The 15918-nt window shown below is 40.3% G+C and overlaps 1 protein-coding gene across 1 annotated transcript in view; it reads right to left on the minus strand.

Moving 5' to 3' along the window:
* LOC117318613 (harmonin-like) overlaps nt 1–15891 on the minus strand; it is a gene marked incomplete at its 5' end in the record, with an annotated part of 30241 nt that extends 14350 nt beyond the window's left edge. The window contains 5 exon segments of the mRNA XM_033873577.1: nt 535–559; nt 1064–1172; nt 3656–3729; nt 8317–8444; nt 15816–15891. Of these exon segments, the coding sequence (XP_033729468.1) occupies nt 535–559; nt 1064–1172; nt 3656–3729; nt 8317–8444; nt 15816–15891 (412 nt within the window).
* Between the last annotated feature and the right edge of the window lie 27 nt (nt 15892–15918).

Consider the following 15918-nt stretch of genomic DNA (forward strand, 5'->3'; position numbering starts at 1 on the left):
GTCCCTGTATACAGTAGGTATGTGACCTGTCCCTGTATACGGTAGGTATGTGACCTGTCCCTGTATACAGTAGGTATGTGACCTGCCCCTGTATACAGTAGGTATGTGACCTGCCCCTGTATACAGTAGGTATGTGACCTGTCCCTGTATACAGTAGGTATGTTACCTGTCCCTGTATACAGTAGGTATGTTACCTGTCCCTGTATACAGTAGGTATGTGACTTGCCCTGTATACAGTAGGTATGTGACCTGCCCCTGTATATGGTAGGTATGTGACCTGCCCCTGTATACAGTAGGTATGTGACCTGTCCCTGTATACAGTAGGTATGTGACCTGCCCCTGTATATGGTAGGTAGGTGACCTAAGTACCACTGTATATTGTAGTAATGTGATCTATATGTATCCCTGTATACCATTGGTATGTGGCTTGCCCTGCCATGGTACAAACTCTCTCTAGGTAAGCTTAACAAAGTTTTTTTCATACAAAATTTTTAATTCACTATTATATTACATCACTTTGACTGTTGTACTCACTCTTTGACAGGCAGCATTCCTATATCTACAAAAGGAAAACAACTTAGTATAAGATCCTGTTATAATTACCCAACAAATAGTCACTGATCAGATAAATCATATCCAACAAATAGTCACTGATTAGATAAATCATACCCAACAAATAGTCACTGATCAGATAAATCATATCCAACAAATAGTCACTGATCAGATAAATCATATCCAACAAATAGTCACTGATTAGATAAATCATATCCAACAAATAGTCACTGATCAGATAAATCAAAGTAGGATAATATAACAAAAATACCTGTCCAGTTTATGAAATTTTATTTCATTAATCTGTATACATTAACAGAATGTATACATCTATAAAATGACATATCTTTTAAGTAGACATAATCAGTGTGTGAACACACAAACTTTTCTTTACCTGCTCTATCATTCGAAAGTCTAAACTGATCCATTCCTTGACAGACTTTAACTGACTTGGAGACATTTTGTATAACCATCTTTAAGTGCTTGCATTAGTTTTGAAGATAAAACGTACTTGTAACCTTGAGCTCCACTGCATCCCGACCCTTTATAAGGTTGAGGACCTCTTCATGGATTGCCTGGGAGATGGTGTAACCATTCACTCTCACAATTTCATCTCCTACCTACCAAACAAAAATACGGCTGATTTTGTTAATACTCACTCAGATAGTAAATCTACCCAATAACATAACAAATCCTAAATGTAATTGCATGGGGCCCTTTATGTAAGTCCATGAAACTACGCCACCATCACTAATGAAGATAACTGAGATGTCGCAATATTCCTTCTTAAATCATTATACACTTATACAGGGGACTTGGCACAAATTTCCAACTCACAGTCCAAATAAATATGTATTATATATATGTAATAGTTATAAATAGACTGTGGGTTTGAAATTTTGTCAAGTCCTTGTGCACTTAAACACCGAATTTCACCAAAATTACCAGGTAACACTTATGCACCGATCTATACTCAAATGACACAAATGTATTATACATGTAAACACTGCCACCCATCTATACCGACCCTGGATCAAGTTTACCCGCGGGAGGCCCTGTCACTCATCTATACCCACCCTGGATCAAGTTTACCCGCGGGAGGCCCCGTCACTCATCTATACCGACCCTGGATCAAGTTTACCCGCGGGAGGCCCGCCACTCATCTATACTGACCCTGGATCAAGTTTACCCGCGGGAGGCCCTGTCACTCATCTATACCGACCCTGGATCAAGTTTACCCACGGGAGGCCCCGTCACTCATCTATACCGACCCTGGATCAAGTTTACCCGCGGGAGACTCCGTCACTCATCTATACCGACCCTGGATCAAGTTTACCCGCGGGAGGCTCCGTAACTCATCTATACCGACCCTGGATCAAGTTTACCCGTGGGATGCCCCGTCACTCATCTATACCGACTCTGGATCAAGTTTACCAGCGGGAGGCCCCGTCACTCATCTATACCGACCCTGGATCAAGTTTACCCATGGGAGGCCCCGTCACTCATCTATACAGACCCTGGATCAAGTTTACCCACGGGAGGCCCTGTCACTCATCTATACCGACCCTGGATCAAACTTACCCGCGGGAGGCCCTGTCACTTATCTATACCGACCCTGGATCAAGTTTACCCGCGGGAGGCCCCGTCACTCATCTATACCGACCCTGGATCAAGTTTACCCGCGGGAGGCCCCGTCACTCATCTATACCCACCCTGGATCAAGTTTACCCGCGGGAGGCCCCGTCACTCATCTATACCGACCCTGGATCAAGTTTACCCGCGGGAGGCCCCGCCACTCATCTATACCGACCCTGGATCAAGTTTACCCTCGGGAGGCCCCGTCACTCATCTATACCGACCCTGGATCAAGTTTACCCGCGGGAGGCCCTGTCACTCATCTATACCGACCCTGGATCAAGTTTACCCGCGGGAGGCCCCGTCACTCATCTATACCGACCCTGGATCAAGTTTACCCGTGGGAGGCCCCGTCACTCATCTATACAGACCCTGGATCAAGTTTACCCACGGGAGGCCCTGTCACTCATCTATACCGACCCTGGATCAAACTTACCCGCGGGAGGCCCTGTCACTTATCTATACCGACCCTGGATCAAGTTTACCCGCGGGAGGCCCTGTCACTCATCTATACCGACCCTGGATCAAGTTTACCCGCGGGAGGCCCCGTCACTCATCTATACCGACCCTGGATCAAGTTTACCCGTGGGAGGCCCTGTCACTCATCTATACAGACCCTGGATCAAGTTTACCCGCAGGAGGCCCTGTCACTCATCTATACAGACCCTGGATCAAACTTACCCGCGGGAGGCCCTGTCACTCATCTATACCGACCCTGGATCAAACTTACCCGCGGGAGGCCCTGTCACTCATCTATACCGACCCTGGATCAAGTTTACCCGCGGGAGGCCCCGCCACTCATCTATACCCACCCTGGATCAAGTTTACCCGCGGGAGGCCCCGTCACTCATCTATACCGACCCTGGATCAAGTTTACCCATGTGAGGCCCCGTCACTCATCTATACCGACCCTGGATCAAGTTTACCCGCGGGAGGCCCTGTCACTCATCTATACCGACCCTGGATCAAGTTTACCCGCGGGAGGCCCTGTCACTCATTTATACCGACCCTGGATCAAGTTTACCCGCGGGAGGCCCCGCCACTCATCTATACCGACCCTGGATCAAGTTTACCCGCGGGAGGCCCTGTCACTCATCTATACCGACCCTGGATCAAACTTACCCGCGGGAGGCCCTGTCACTCATTTATACCGACCCTGGATCAAACTTACCCGCGGGAGGCCCTGTCACTCATCTATACCGACACTGGATCAAGTTTACCTGCGGGAGGCCCCGTTACTCATCTATACCGACCCTGGATCAAGTTTACCCGCGGGAGGCCCTGTCACTCATCTATACCCACCCTGGATCAAGTTTACCCGCGGGAGGCCCTAGCTGTCACTCATCTATACCGACCCTGGTCAAGTTTACCCGCGGGAGGCCCCGTCACTCATCTATACCGACCCTGGATCAAGTTTACCCGCGGGAGGCCCTGTCACTCATCTATACCGACCCTGGATCAAACTTACCCGTAGTCCCTGTCGCTCAGCTTGGGAACCTGGGTCCACATGAGACACAAACACTCCAATCCCATGTTCAAATCCTGTAACAATCAAAATGACATGGATCTGGAATAAACAATGGATTCCAAAATAATAATATTACATTATACTGAAAGAACAAATTCAAACAAGATTGAGAAATTCATATTTACAGCATAGCCAATGACTATCTCCTGATAAAATAACAAGGGGGAACATTATAAAGCAGTATATTAGTACTGGCTAGGAGATCTGTACCTCTGACGAGTATTATAGTACTGACTAGGAGATCTGTTCCTCTGACGAGTATTATAGTACTGACTAGGAGATCTGTACCTCTGACGAGTATTATAGTACTGACTAGGAGATCTGTTCCTCTGACATGTATTATAGTACTGGCTAGGAGATCTGTTCCTCTGACGAGTATTATAGTACTGACTAGGAGATCTGTTCCTCTGACGTGTATTATAGTACTGGCTAGGAGATCTGTTCCTCTGACGAGTATTATAGTACTGACTAGGAGATCTGTACCTCTGACGAGTGTTATAGTACTGACTAGGAGATCTGTACCTCTGACGAGTGTTATAGTACTGACTAGGAGATCTGTACCTCTGACGAGTGTTATAGTACCGACTAGAAGATCTGTACCTCTGACGAGTATATTAGTACTGACTAGGAGATCTGTACCTCTGACGAGTATTATAGTACTGACTAGGAGATCTGTACCTCTGACGAGTATTATAGTACTGACCAGGAGATCTGTACCTCTGACGAGTATTATAGTACTGACCAGGAGATCTGTACCTCTGACGAGTATTATAGTACTGACTAGGAGATCTGTACCTCTGACGAGTATATTAGTACTGACTAGAAGATCTGTACCTCTGACGAGTATTATAGTACTGACTAGGAGGTCTGTACCTCTGACGAGTATTATAGTACTGACTAGGAGATCTGTACCTCTGACGAGTATTATAGTACCGACTAGGAGATCTGTACCTCTGACGAGTATTATAGTACTGACTAGGAGATCTGTACCTCTGACGAGTGTTATAGTACCGACTAGAAGATCTGTACCTCTGACGAGTATATTAGTACTGACTAGGAGATCTGTACCTCTGACGAGTATTATAGTACTGACTAGGAGATCTGTACCTATGACGAGTATTATAGTACTGACTAGGAGATCTGTACCTCTGACGAGTATTATAGTACTGACTAGGAGATCTGTACCTGTGACGAGTATTACAGTACCGACAAGGAGATCTGTACCTGTGACGAGTATTACAGTACTGACTAGGAGATCTGTACCTCTGATGAGTATTATAGTACTGACTAGGAGATCTGTACCTCTGACGAGTATTATAGTACTGACTAGGAGATCTGTACCTCTGACGAGTATTATAGTACTGACTAGGAGATCTGTACCTCTGACGAGTATTATAGTACTGACGAGGAGATCTGTACCTCTGACGAGGTTATAGTACTGACTAGGAGATCTGTACCTCTGACGAGTGTTATAGTACTGACTAGGAGATCTGTACCTCTGACGAGTATTATAGTACTGACTAGGAGATCTGTACCTCTGACGAGTATTATAGTACTGACTAGGAGATCTGTACCTCTGACGAGTATTATAGTACTGACTAGGAGATCTGTACCTCTGACGAGTATTATAGTACTGACTAGGAGATCTGTACCTCTGACGAGTATTATAGTACTGACTAGGAGATCTGTACCTCTGACGATCGAGTATTATAGTACTGACTAGGAGATCTGTACCTCTGACGAGTATTATAGTACTGACTAGGAGATCTGTACCTCTGACGAGTATTATAGTACTGACTAGGAGATCTGTACCTCTGACGAGTGTTATAGTACTGACTAGGAGATCTGTTCCTCTGACGAGTATTATAGTACTGACTAGGAGATCTGTACCTCTGACGAGTATTATAGTACTGACTAGGAGATCTGTACCTGTGACGAGTATTACAGTACCGACAAGGAGATCTGTACCTGTGACGAGTATTATAGTACTGACTAGGAGATCTGTACCTGTGACGAGTATTACAGTACCGACAAGGAGATCTGTACCTCTGACGAGTATTATAGTACTGACTAGGAGATCTGTACCACTGACGAGTATTATAGTACTGACTAGGAGATCTGTACCTCTGACGAGTATTATAGTACTGACTAGGAGATCTGTTCCTCTGACGAGTATTATAGTACTGACTAGGAGATCTGTACCTCTGACGAGTATTATAGTACTGACTAGGAGATCTGTACCTCTGACGAGTATTATAGTACTGACTAGGAGATCTGTACCTCTGACGAGTATTATAGTACTGACTAGGAGATCTGTACCTCTGACGAGTATTATAGTACTGACTAGGAGATCTGTACCTCTGACGAGTATTATAGTACTGACTAGGAGATCTGTTCCTCTGACGAGTATTATAGTACTGGCTAGGAGATCTGTACCTCTGACGAGTATATTAGTACTGACTAGGAGATCTGTACCTCTGACGAATATTATAGTACTGACTAGGAGATCTGTACCTCTGACGAGTATTATAGTACTGACTAGGAGATCTGTACCTCTGACGAGTATTATAGTACTGACTAGGAGATCTGTACCTCTGACGAGTATTATAGTACTGACTAGGAGATCTGTACCTCTGACAAGTATTATAGTACTGACGAGGAGATCTGTACATCTGACGAGTATTATAGTACTGACGAGGAGATCTGTACCTCTGACGAGTATTATAGTACTGACGAGGAGATCTGTACCTCTGACGAGGTTATAGTACTGACTAGGAGATCTGTACCTCTGACGAGTGTTATAGTACTGACTAGGAGATCTGTACCTCTGACCAGTATTATAGTACTGACTAGGAGATCTGTACCTCTGACGAGTATTATAGTACTGACAAGGAGATCTGTACCTCTGACGAGTATTATAGTACTGACTAGGAGATCTGTACCTCTGACGAGTATTATAGTACTGACTAGGAGATCTGTACCTCTGACGAGTATTATAGTACTGACTAGGAGATCTGTACCACTGACGAGTATTATAGTACTGACTAGGCGATCTGTACCTCTGACGAGTATTATAGTACTGACTAGGAGATCTGTACCTCTGACGAGTATATTAGTACTGACTAGGAGATCTGTACCTCTGACGAGTATTATAGTACTGACTAGGAGATCTGTACCTCTGACGAGTATTATAGTTCTGACTAGGAGATCTGTACCTCTGACGAGTATTATAGTACTGACTAGGAGATCTGTACCTCTGATGAGTATTATAGTACAGACTAGGAGATCTGTTCCTCTGACGAGTATTATAGTACTGACTAGGAGATCTGTACCTCTGACGAGTATTATAGTACTGACTAGGAGATCTGTACCACTGACGAGTATTATAGTACTGACTAGGAGATCTGTACCTCTGATGAGTATTATAGTACTGACTAGGAGATCTGTACCTCTGACGAGTATTATAGTACCGACTAGGAGATCTATTCCTCTGACGAGTATTATAGTACTGACTAGGAGATGTGTACCTCTGACGAGTATTATAGTACTGGCTAGGAGATCTGTTCCTCTGACGAGTATTATAGTACTGACTAGGAGATCTGTACCTCTGACGAGTATTATAGTACTGACTAGGAGATCTGTACCTCTGACGAGTATTATAGTACTGACTATGAGATCTGTACCTCTGACGAGTATATTAGTACTGACTAGGAGATCTGTACCTCTGACGAGTATTATAGTACTGACTAGGAGATCTGTACCTCTGACGAGTATTATAGTACTGACTAGGAGGTCTGTACCTCTGACGAGTATTATAGTACTGACGAGGAGATCTGTACCTCTGACGAGTATTATAGTACTGACTAGGAGACCTGTACCTCTGACGAGTGTTATATCACTGACTAGGAGATCTGTACCTCTGACGAGTATTATAGTACTGACTAGGAGGTCTGTACCTCTGACGAGTATTATAGTACTGACTAGGAGGTCTGTACCTCTGACGAGTATTATAGTACTGGCTAGGAGATCTGTACCTCTGACGAGTATTTAAGTACTGACTAGGAGATCTGTACCCCTGACGAGTATTATAGTACTGACTAGGAGATCTGTACCTCTGACGAGTATTATAGTACTGACTAGGAGATCTGTACCTCTGATGAGTATTATAGTACTGACTAGGAGATCTGTACCTCTGACGAGTATTATAGTACTGACTAGGAGGTCTGTACCTCTGACGAGTATTATAGTACTGACTAGGAGATCTGTACCTCTGACGAGTATTATAGTACTGACTAGGAGATCTGTACCTCTGAATACAAGGTCAAGTCATGTCGGAAAGCTAAGAGAAGATATGACTAACAATACCCACCCTCTACTTGGCTATAATAGGTTACTGTCTTAATGTTTAAATTGGATGACTATTTAGGAAGAAAATGTGATATTTATAATTTTGTTTAATTGTTGTTTTTTCATATTTTTCATATTTATATTACATAGTTTGATTAATTGAGGCAGCCTAGTGTGTGTTATAAAAATATAATCATATCCATAAAGAGTGTAATGGATAGGCAAAAGATTTATCATAGCTGGGTTATGATTACCTCCCCTGACAGCGAATCCCAGACTTTCATTTGCACGGCGACGAAGGTTGATAATGCGCTTGCCACGTCCGGGAGGTGTAGGGGCCAGTCGGTCAAACTCCAGTTGGTGCTTCGCCGGGATTAGGGGCCTGATAACACACCAGGTACAGTAAATCAAGGCAGTTTTAAATGTTCAAACTAAAATAAATAAAATCTCTAACTTAGGTCTTCAGTACCTGTCAAGATGTGTGACACAACTGACATCCTGGGACCATTATCTGACAAATTGTCTGAGCATTGAAGCCACAGAGATACTGTGAGGTAATAGATCACTTGGGTTCTTTCTATACAAACGTATGTATCAATGGAATATGTACAAAATCTAACAACTCTGTAATATGGTAATAAATATGGATTAACCTGGATTAACTGGCCTATACGGATCCCTGTCTATACTGGATGTTATCTTTGGTCCTGACATTTTCCCTCTTACAACCTGTCTTATACAGACCCTGTCTAGTTTGAAACCTGTCAAATATAGGATATGTCTAGTTTGAAACCTGTCTAATACAGAACCTGTGTTAGTCTGACACCTGTCTAATACAGAACCTGTGTTAGTCTGACACCTGTCTAATACATACCCTGTCTAGTCTGACAACTGTCTAATGCAGAACCTGTACAGAGTAATAACTTGTGTTGTATATCAAAGGTCACTTATATAAGTAAACGTCCCTTTAAATCTGGCTGAGACAGGTTATACAGTAAGATACGGTTGACATGCGCGATACGTAAAACAATTCAACAATTCATCGCTTTCTTCACCTGTCAATTTGTTGTGGCAAACGTTTGACCCAACAGTACTCCGAGTGAAATCTGTGAATCCAATTTTCTGTCTCTATCGCCCGAATCTTTTTCTGCCGTTTTCTGTCAGGGTCAGAGCAACAATTCATTATATCACGAGAATGCTATACTAGTCATTCAACGTTTCAGATAGTTTCTCATAAAATTGCTCTCAGTATCAATCTTTCATGATAACATCTTCCATGTTGGTTTGCTTTGAGAAGTTTTTTTTTTTTTATATCAGTTGTAAATATTTTACACCGGTCCAACCTGAAGATTTATATATTTCCAATCTTTCCTACTTTCATTTAATCTTTAAAGTCTCAATTATTACCAGCTCCTCTCAATGACATTCTCCATGTACAATTCGCACAACTTTTACTCCTTCCAAGCCTGAACATGATACAGTATGTTCTTCGATGAAGCACTGTACATACACACTGTTTTTCAACAGATACATCTTGCAAAATATCCATATCAGTGAGGTTTTCCCCCAAGATTCAGCACAGGAACAAGGAAATTTCTCCTGGTCAGCTGATCAAGACAGCAACAATCTAAATCTTCAGTTAACTGTACTACACAGGTAGATCCGGTACATCAACAGTATCCACACCTGAGTATCTCCATCACACAATGATCCATACACTGAGATGGCCTGGAGCCAGAAGCCAATTGCAAGCAACCTTTTAACACTGATCAAATTCTTTCTTCAGAAAGGAAAACTGTGAAACAATTGCTGACTTATCATCAAATAACGGTATATACACCACGTAGTCACTGTGGTACTGTGTATAGTCAGTCTATATATAATAAGCTAGTCTCCTGTCTATAATAACCACACAGGTATCCCTAAATCCTACCATATTTCACCTATAAAGGAGAACACTTTATTTCATTTGAAAAGGGATTTTATTCTAGACAACAGTTTTACTTCAGACTTGTGTCTTATGAGATAGGGGTGGGTGTGGGTGGCAACTTTACATCATCCAAATACCACTTAAAACTATAACAAAACAGGGTTAATCGGTGAGTGGGAATGGCCTTGTTGGAGAATAAGTACGGTAAGTAACCACCTCTGGTTCCACCCAAGTCTCTGGATATCAATAATTAATACCACTCAAACACAACAGTCCCGTAAAATGACCATCTTGAGGAGTCAGCATGTTTTGAAGCTACATAGTTAAGATAAGATATATACCTACCTTTTATTGAAGGGTACAGTTTTATACTTATGTAACTTACCAGTGATTCAAAGGTGCGTAATTACATACGTAGGTAAATAAACTGCCTTCTCACCTGTGCTCTACATGTACATCTAAATGTGAAATGATTAATAGAATCTATCATGGGTCTGTTTTGTGGACAGGGATATCTCAACCCGAGTGTAAGAGTTTGGCCAGTCAGCAAACTTAAACTGTTACAAGATGCTGCCTGTTGGCCTTTTTGTTTTCCCGATCACACTCAAATCAAATGAGGCACAACAAGGGGAATCCATCTATAAAGTATGAGAAAAATCCTTCAATTACTTCTCAAGAAATAGCGATTACAAGGATAATTTAGCTGACACCAGAAAATGTACCATGGACACAGGACAATACATATAAACTACCATGTGGTAATGGTGGGGTAAAATGTTAACACCACATCAATATCCTTGAGAGAACACCAGAACAAGGAACCAGACACCAACTTCAACCTCCAGTGGGAAGACTAACATATTCAATTTGAGCTCTAAATAACAAACACATTATTTGAATCCTGACCAAAAAGGATAGAGAAAGACATCAGAACCATCAACGAAGGACAATTGTCAAATCAGAAGCAAGTAGGAAGAAATCAGTAGAAACTGTGTACCATCACTTTATAATTTTAATTCAATAAAATAAACAAGGTTAACAGTTATCCTCGAGCCTTGAAGAGTACTTCTGGGGCGATTTTTAACTGCGTCCTGATGAAGCCTTCACAATAGAGGCGAATCTAATGGACCAATTAACCCCTAAATAAACCCTCGGATTGGTAACTCTCAAAGTAGGTTGGGATTGAGACTTCCACCTCTTATGTTTACATACAATGTATCTATACTTCCTTAATCGCCCGACACACCTCTTGGTATCGCCCGACATACCTATTGGTATCGCCCGACACACCTCTTGGTATCGCCCGACATACCTATTGGTATCGCCCGACACACCTCTTGGTATCGCCCGACATACCTATTGGTATCGCCCGACATACCTCTTGGTATCGCCTGACATATATACCTCTTAGTATCGCCAGACATACCTCTTGGTATCGCCCGACATACCTCTTGGTATCGCCTGACATATATACCTCTTAGTATCGCCAGACATACCTCTTAGTATCGCCAGACATACCTCTTGGTAACGCCCGACATACCTCTTGGTATCACCCGACATACCTCCTGGTAATGCCCGACACACCTCTTGGTATCTCCCGACATACCTCTTGGTATCGCCTGACATATATACCTCTTAGTATCGCCCGACATACCTCCTGGTATCGCCTGACATACCTCTTGGTATCTGTTATCACAGTGCCTCACTTATCTTACCAACATACCTAGCCTTTACCTTTTGATGTTGGCTTCCCACCCTGTAGGTTTAAATAAGTAACTCATTGATCAATTTACATGTATTTCGGGTCTTTCTTTATTTGTTATACAATGATGTATTTATATTATTGTTAGTTATGTGTTTTTATCTCCCCTAAATCTCTACAAGGTCGTTCATCCACAAGGTTGTTCAATGCTATATTGTGGTCCCCTAAATCTCTACAAGGTCGTTCATCCACAAGGTTGTTCAATGCTATATTGTGGTCCCCTAAATCTTCACAAGGTCGTTCATCCACAAGGTTGTTCAATGCTATATTGTGGTCCCCTAAATCTCTACAAGGTCGTTCATCCACAAGGTTGTTCAATGCTATATTGTGGTCCCCTAAATCTTCACAAGGTCGTTCATCCACAAGGTTGTTCAATGCTATATTGTGGTCCCCTAAATCTTCACAAGGTCGTTCATCCATGAGGTCGTTCAATGCTATATTGTGGTCCCCGAAATTTCCACAAGGTCGTTCAATGCTATATTGTGGTCCCCTAAATTTCCATGAGGTCGTTCAATGCTATATTGTGGTCCCCTAAATCTCTACAAGGTCGTTCATCGACGAGGTCGTTCAATGCTATATTGTGGTCCCCTAAATCTCCACAAGGTCATTCAATGCTATATTGTGATCCCCTAAATCTCCACAAGGTCATTCAATGCTATATTGTGGGTCCCCTAAATCTCCACAAGGTCATTCAATGCTATGTTTTGGTCCCCTAAATCTCCACAAGGTCATTCAATGCTATGTTTTGGTCCCCTAAATCTCCACAAGGTCGTTCAATGCTATATTGTGGTCATCATTTCTTTATTTCACATTGAAGGCCAACATGTCATAGTATTGTTATGGATTAATTGCTGTTGTGGGATGTCAAATTTCATGCATCGCCATCTTATAATATGAATTTTGATAGTAAATATATCAATTATCCATATGCCCTACAGTATACACTGCATTGCATCAGAAATAAAAGGACTACATTGAATTGCTACAGGTACACATACTATTAACTTAGTATTACATACATATATTTAACACTCTTATATACACAAACATTTAACACTCGTATATATACACATACATTTAACACTCGTATATATACACATACATTTAATACTCGTATATACATATACATTTAACACTCGTATATACATATACATTTAACACTCGTATATATACACATTCATTTAATACTCGTATATACACATACATTTAATACTCGTATATATACACATACATTTAACACTCGTATATACATATACATTTAACACTCGTATATATACACATACATTTAATACTCGTATATACACATACATTTAACACTGGTATATACACATACATTGAACACTTGTATACAAACATACATTTAACACTCGTATATACATATACATTTAACACTCGTATATACACATACATTTAACACTCGTATACAAACATACATTTAACACTCGTATATACACATACATTTAACACTCGTATATACACATACATTTAACACTCGTATATACACATACATTTAACACTCGTATATACACATACATTTAACACTCGTATACAAACATACATTTAACACTCGTATATACACATACATTTAACACTCGTATACAAACATACATTAACACTCGTATATACACATACATTTAACACTCGTATATACACATACATTTAACACTCGTATATACACATACATTTAACACTCGTATATACACATACATTCAACACTCGTATATACACATACATTTAACACTCGTATATACACATACATTCAACACTCGTATATACACATACATTCAACACTCGTATATACACATACATTCAACACTCGTATATACACATACATTCAACACTCGTATATACACATACATTTAACACTCGTATATACACATACATTCAACACTCGTATATACACATACATTTAACACTCGTATATACACATACATTCAACACTCGTATATACACATACATTCAACACTCGTATATACACATACATTCAACACTCGTATATACACATACATTTAACACTCGTATATACACATGTACATACATTTAACACTCGTATATACACATACATTTAACACTGGTATATACACATACATTTAACACTGGTATATACACATACATTTTAACACTCGTATATACACATACATTTAACACTCGTATATACACATACATTTAACACGGTACATACACATACATTTAACACTCGTAAATACACATACATTTTAACACTTGTATACATTTAACACTCGTATACACACATACATTTAACACTCGTATATACACATACATTTAACACTCGTAAATACACATACATTTTAACACTCGTATACATTTAACACTCGTATACACACATACATTTAACACTCGTATATACACATACATTTAACACTCGTATATACACATACATTTAACACGGTACATACACATACATTTAACACTCGTATATACACATACATTTAACACTCGTAAATACACATACATTTTAAAACTCGTATACATTTAACACTCGTATACACACATACATTTAACACTCGTATATACACATACATTAAACACTCGTATATACACATACATTTAACACTCGTATATACACATACATTTAACACTCATATATACACATACATTTAACACTCGTATATACACATACATTTAACACTCGTATATACACATACATTTAATACTCGTATACATTTTAACACTCATATACATTTAACACTCGTATATACATACATTTAACACTCGTATACACACATACATTAAGCCATAGTCTCCCCGTCTTTCCACAGACTATACAGGCAGGGTTTACATAATTAATAAAGGTCAGTTAATGATGTAGTAATTAGCAGTAACCTCCCGTCTATAGCGAGTCCCACTGGGCTTATATGAGACATGTAATCCTCAGGTTATACAGATGAAGTGGATACCACCTACCCTCAATGTAAACTAGTCCTACACTCAATGTAAACTAGTCATTTCCTACTACATGTATCCCTCGTTTTATCAAACATATTTCACCTTAATTGTTATATATTTAATTTCAATTTCCAAAAAGTCTGACACTATTCTAATACAGTTCAGGTAATATGTTCATTAGAAGATTTTCTTATAACACTTCATACATCGCTACCAAAACTTATCAATAAAACTAGTTTTCAAAAAAAAGATTCATCAGTAAGAAATTCTTCATGAAAGATTTCACTATGATATCATTTTATATATGTAAGTTTCACAAACATGACCATTTGACAGATATGACAGAATTTAAGAGAGAGGTTTCAAAAACATTAAAAGATTTGATCAAAGGTTTCACAAGAGATCCCAGAGCGAGCATACGCTCACCATTGAATGATCCATGCATATCTGCAGTCAAATAAAAGACTGATCTTTTCCCTTCTTTAACTCTTCCTTTAAAGCACTCAATAACTTTATATAACATAATATAGCAGGAGCAACTGTGAACCTGCGATTGTTGAAATCCAAGATGGCCATACTCTATGTCATCTATTTAGTTCTTTCAATCAGACTTGCATGCACAATGGACACAAAGGGAAACATCTACATTCAAATTTGAGAAAGACTCATAATAGCAATTTTGTACTTTAAGAGATTGTTAATGAAGTTTCAATTGTCAAAATCCAAGATGGCTGCCTGTTGGTTGTGTTGTGGTCAGGTTAGTCCTATACAGGAATATGCACAACTAGGGATCAAGGGGAACCTTATTTTTTTAACTTATGAATTTGAGAACTAGCAGAAACAAACTTCAATTGTCAAAATCCAAGATGGCCGCCTGTTGGCCATGTTGTTTTGCGATCTGTCCCAAAAAAAAAAAATGCACAACTAGGGATCAAGGGGAACCTACATATGAAATTTGAAAAAGATCCCTTCAGCACTTTGAGAAATAGCAATGACAAGAATGGTTTACGGAGGGACGGACAGACAGACCACGGGCCAAAAATGCAGGAAGATTTGAATAGCCCAACATTTGATGATGGTGGGCTAAACATGACAACAGTGTAATTTTACAACAGGATTGGAGACAATTGTATGTGACCATATATATAACTCACCTCACAAACTCAAACACTTCCAGTTTGGCAGGGTCATCTAGTGCAATCTTCAGGTCTTCTATCAATCTCTGGAGATCTGTGACCTGTAGTACAGAGAATTATA

Source organism: Pecten maximus, unplaced genomic scaffold (assembly GCF_902652985.1).
Source record: "Pecten maximus unplaced genomic scaffold, xPecMax1.1, whole genome shotgun sequence".
NCBI lineage: Eukaryota > Metazoa > Mollusca > Bivalvia > Pectinida > Pectinidae > Pecten > Pecten maximus.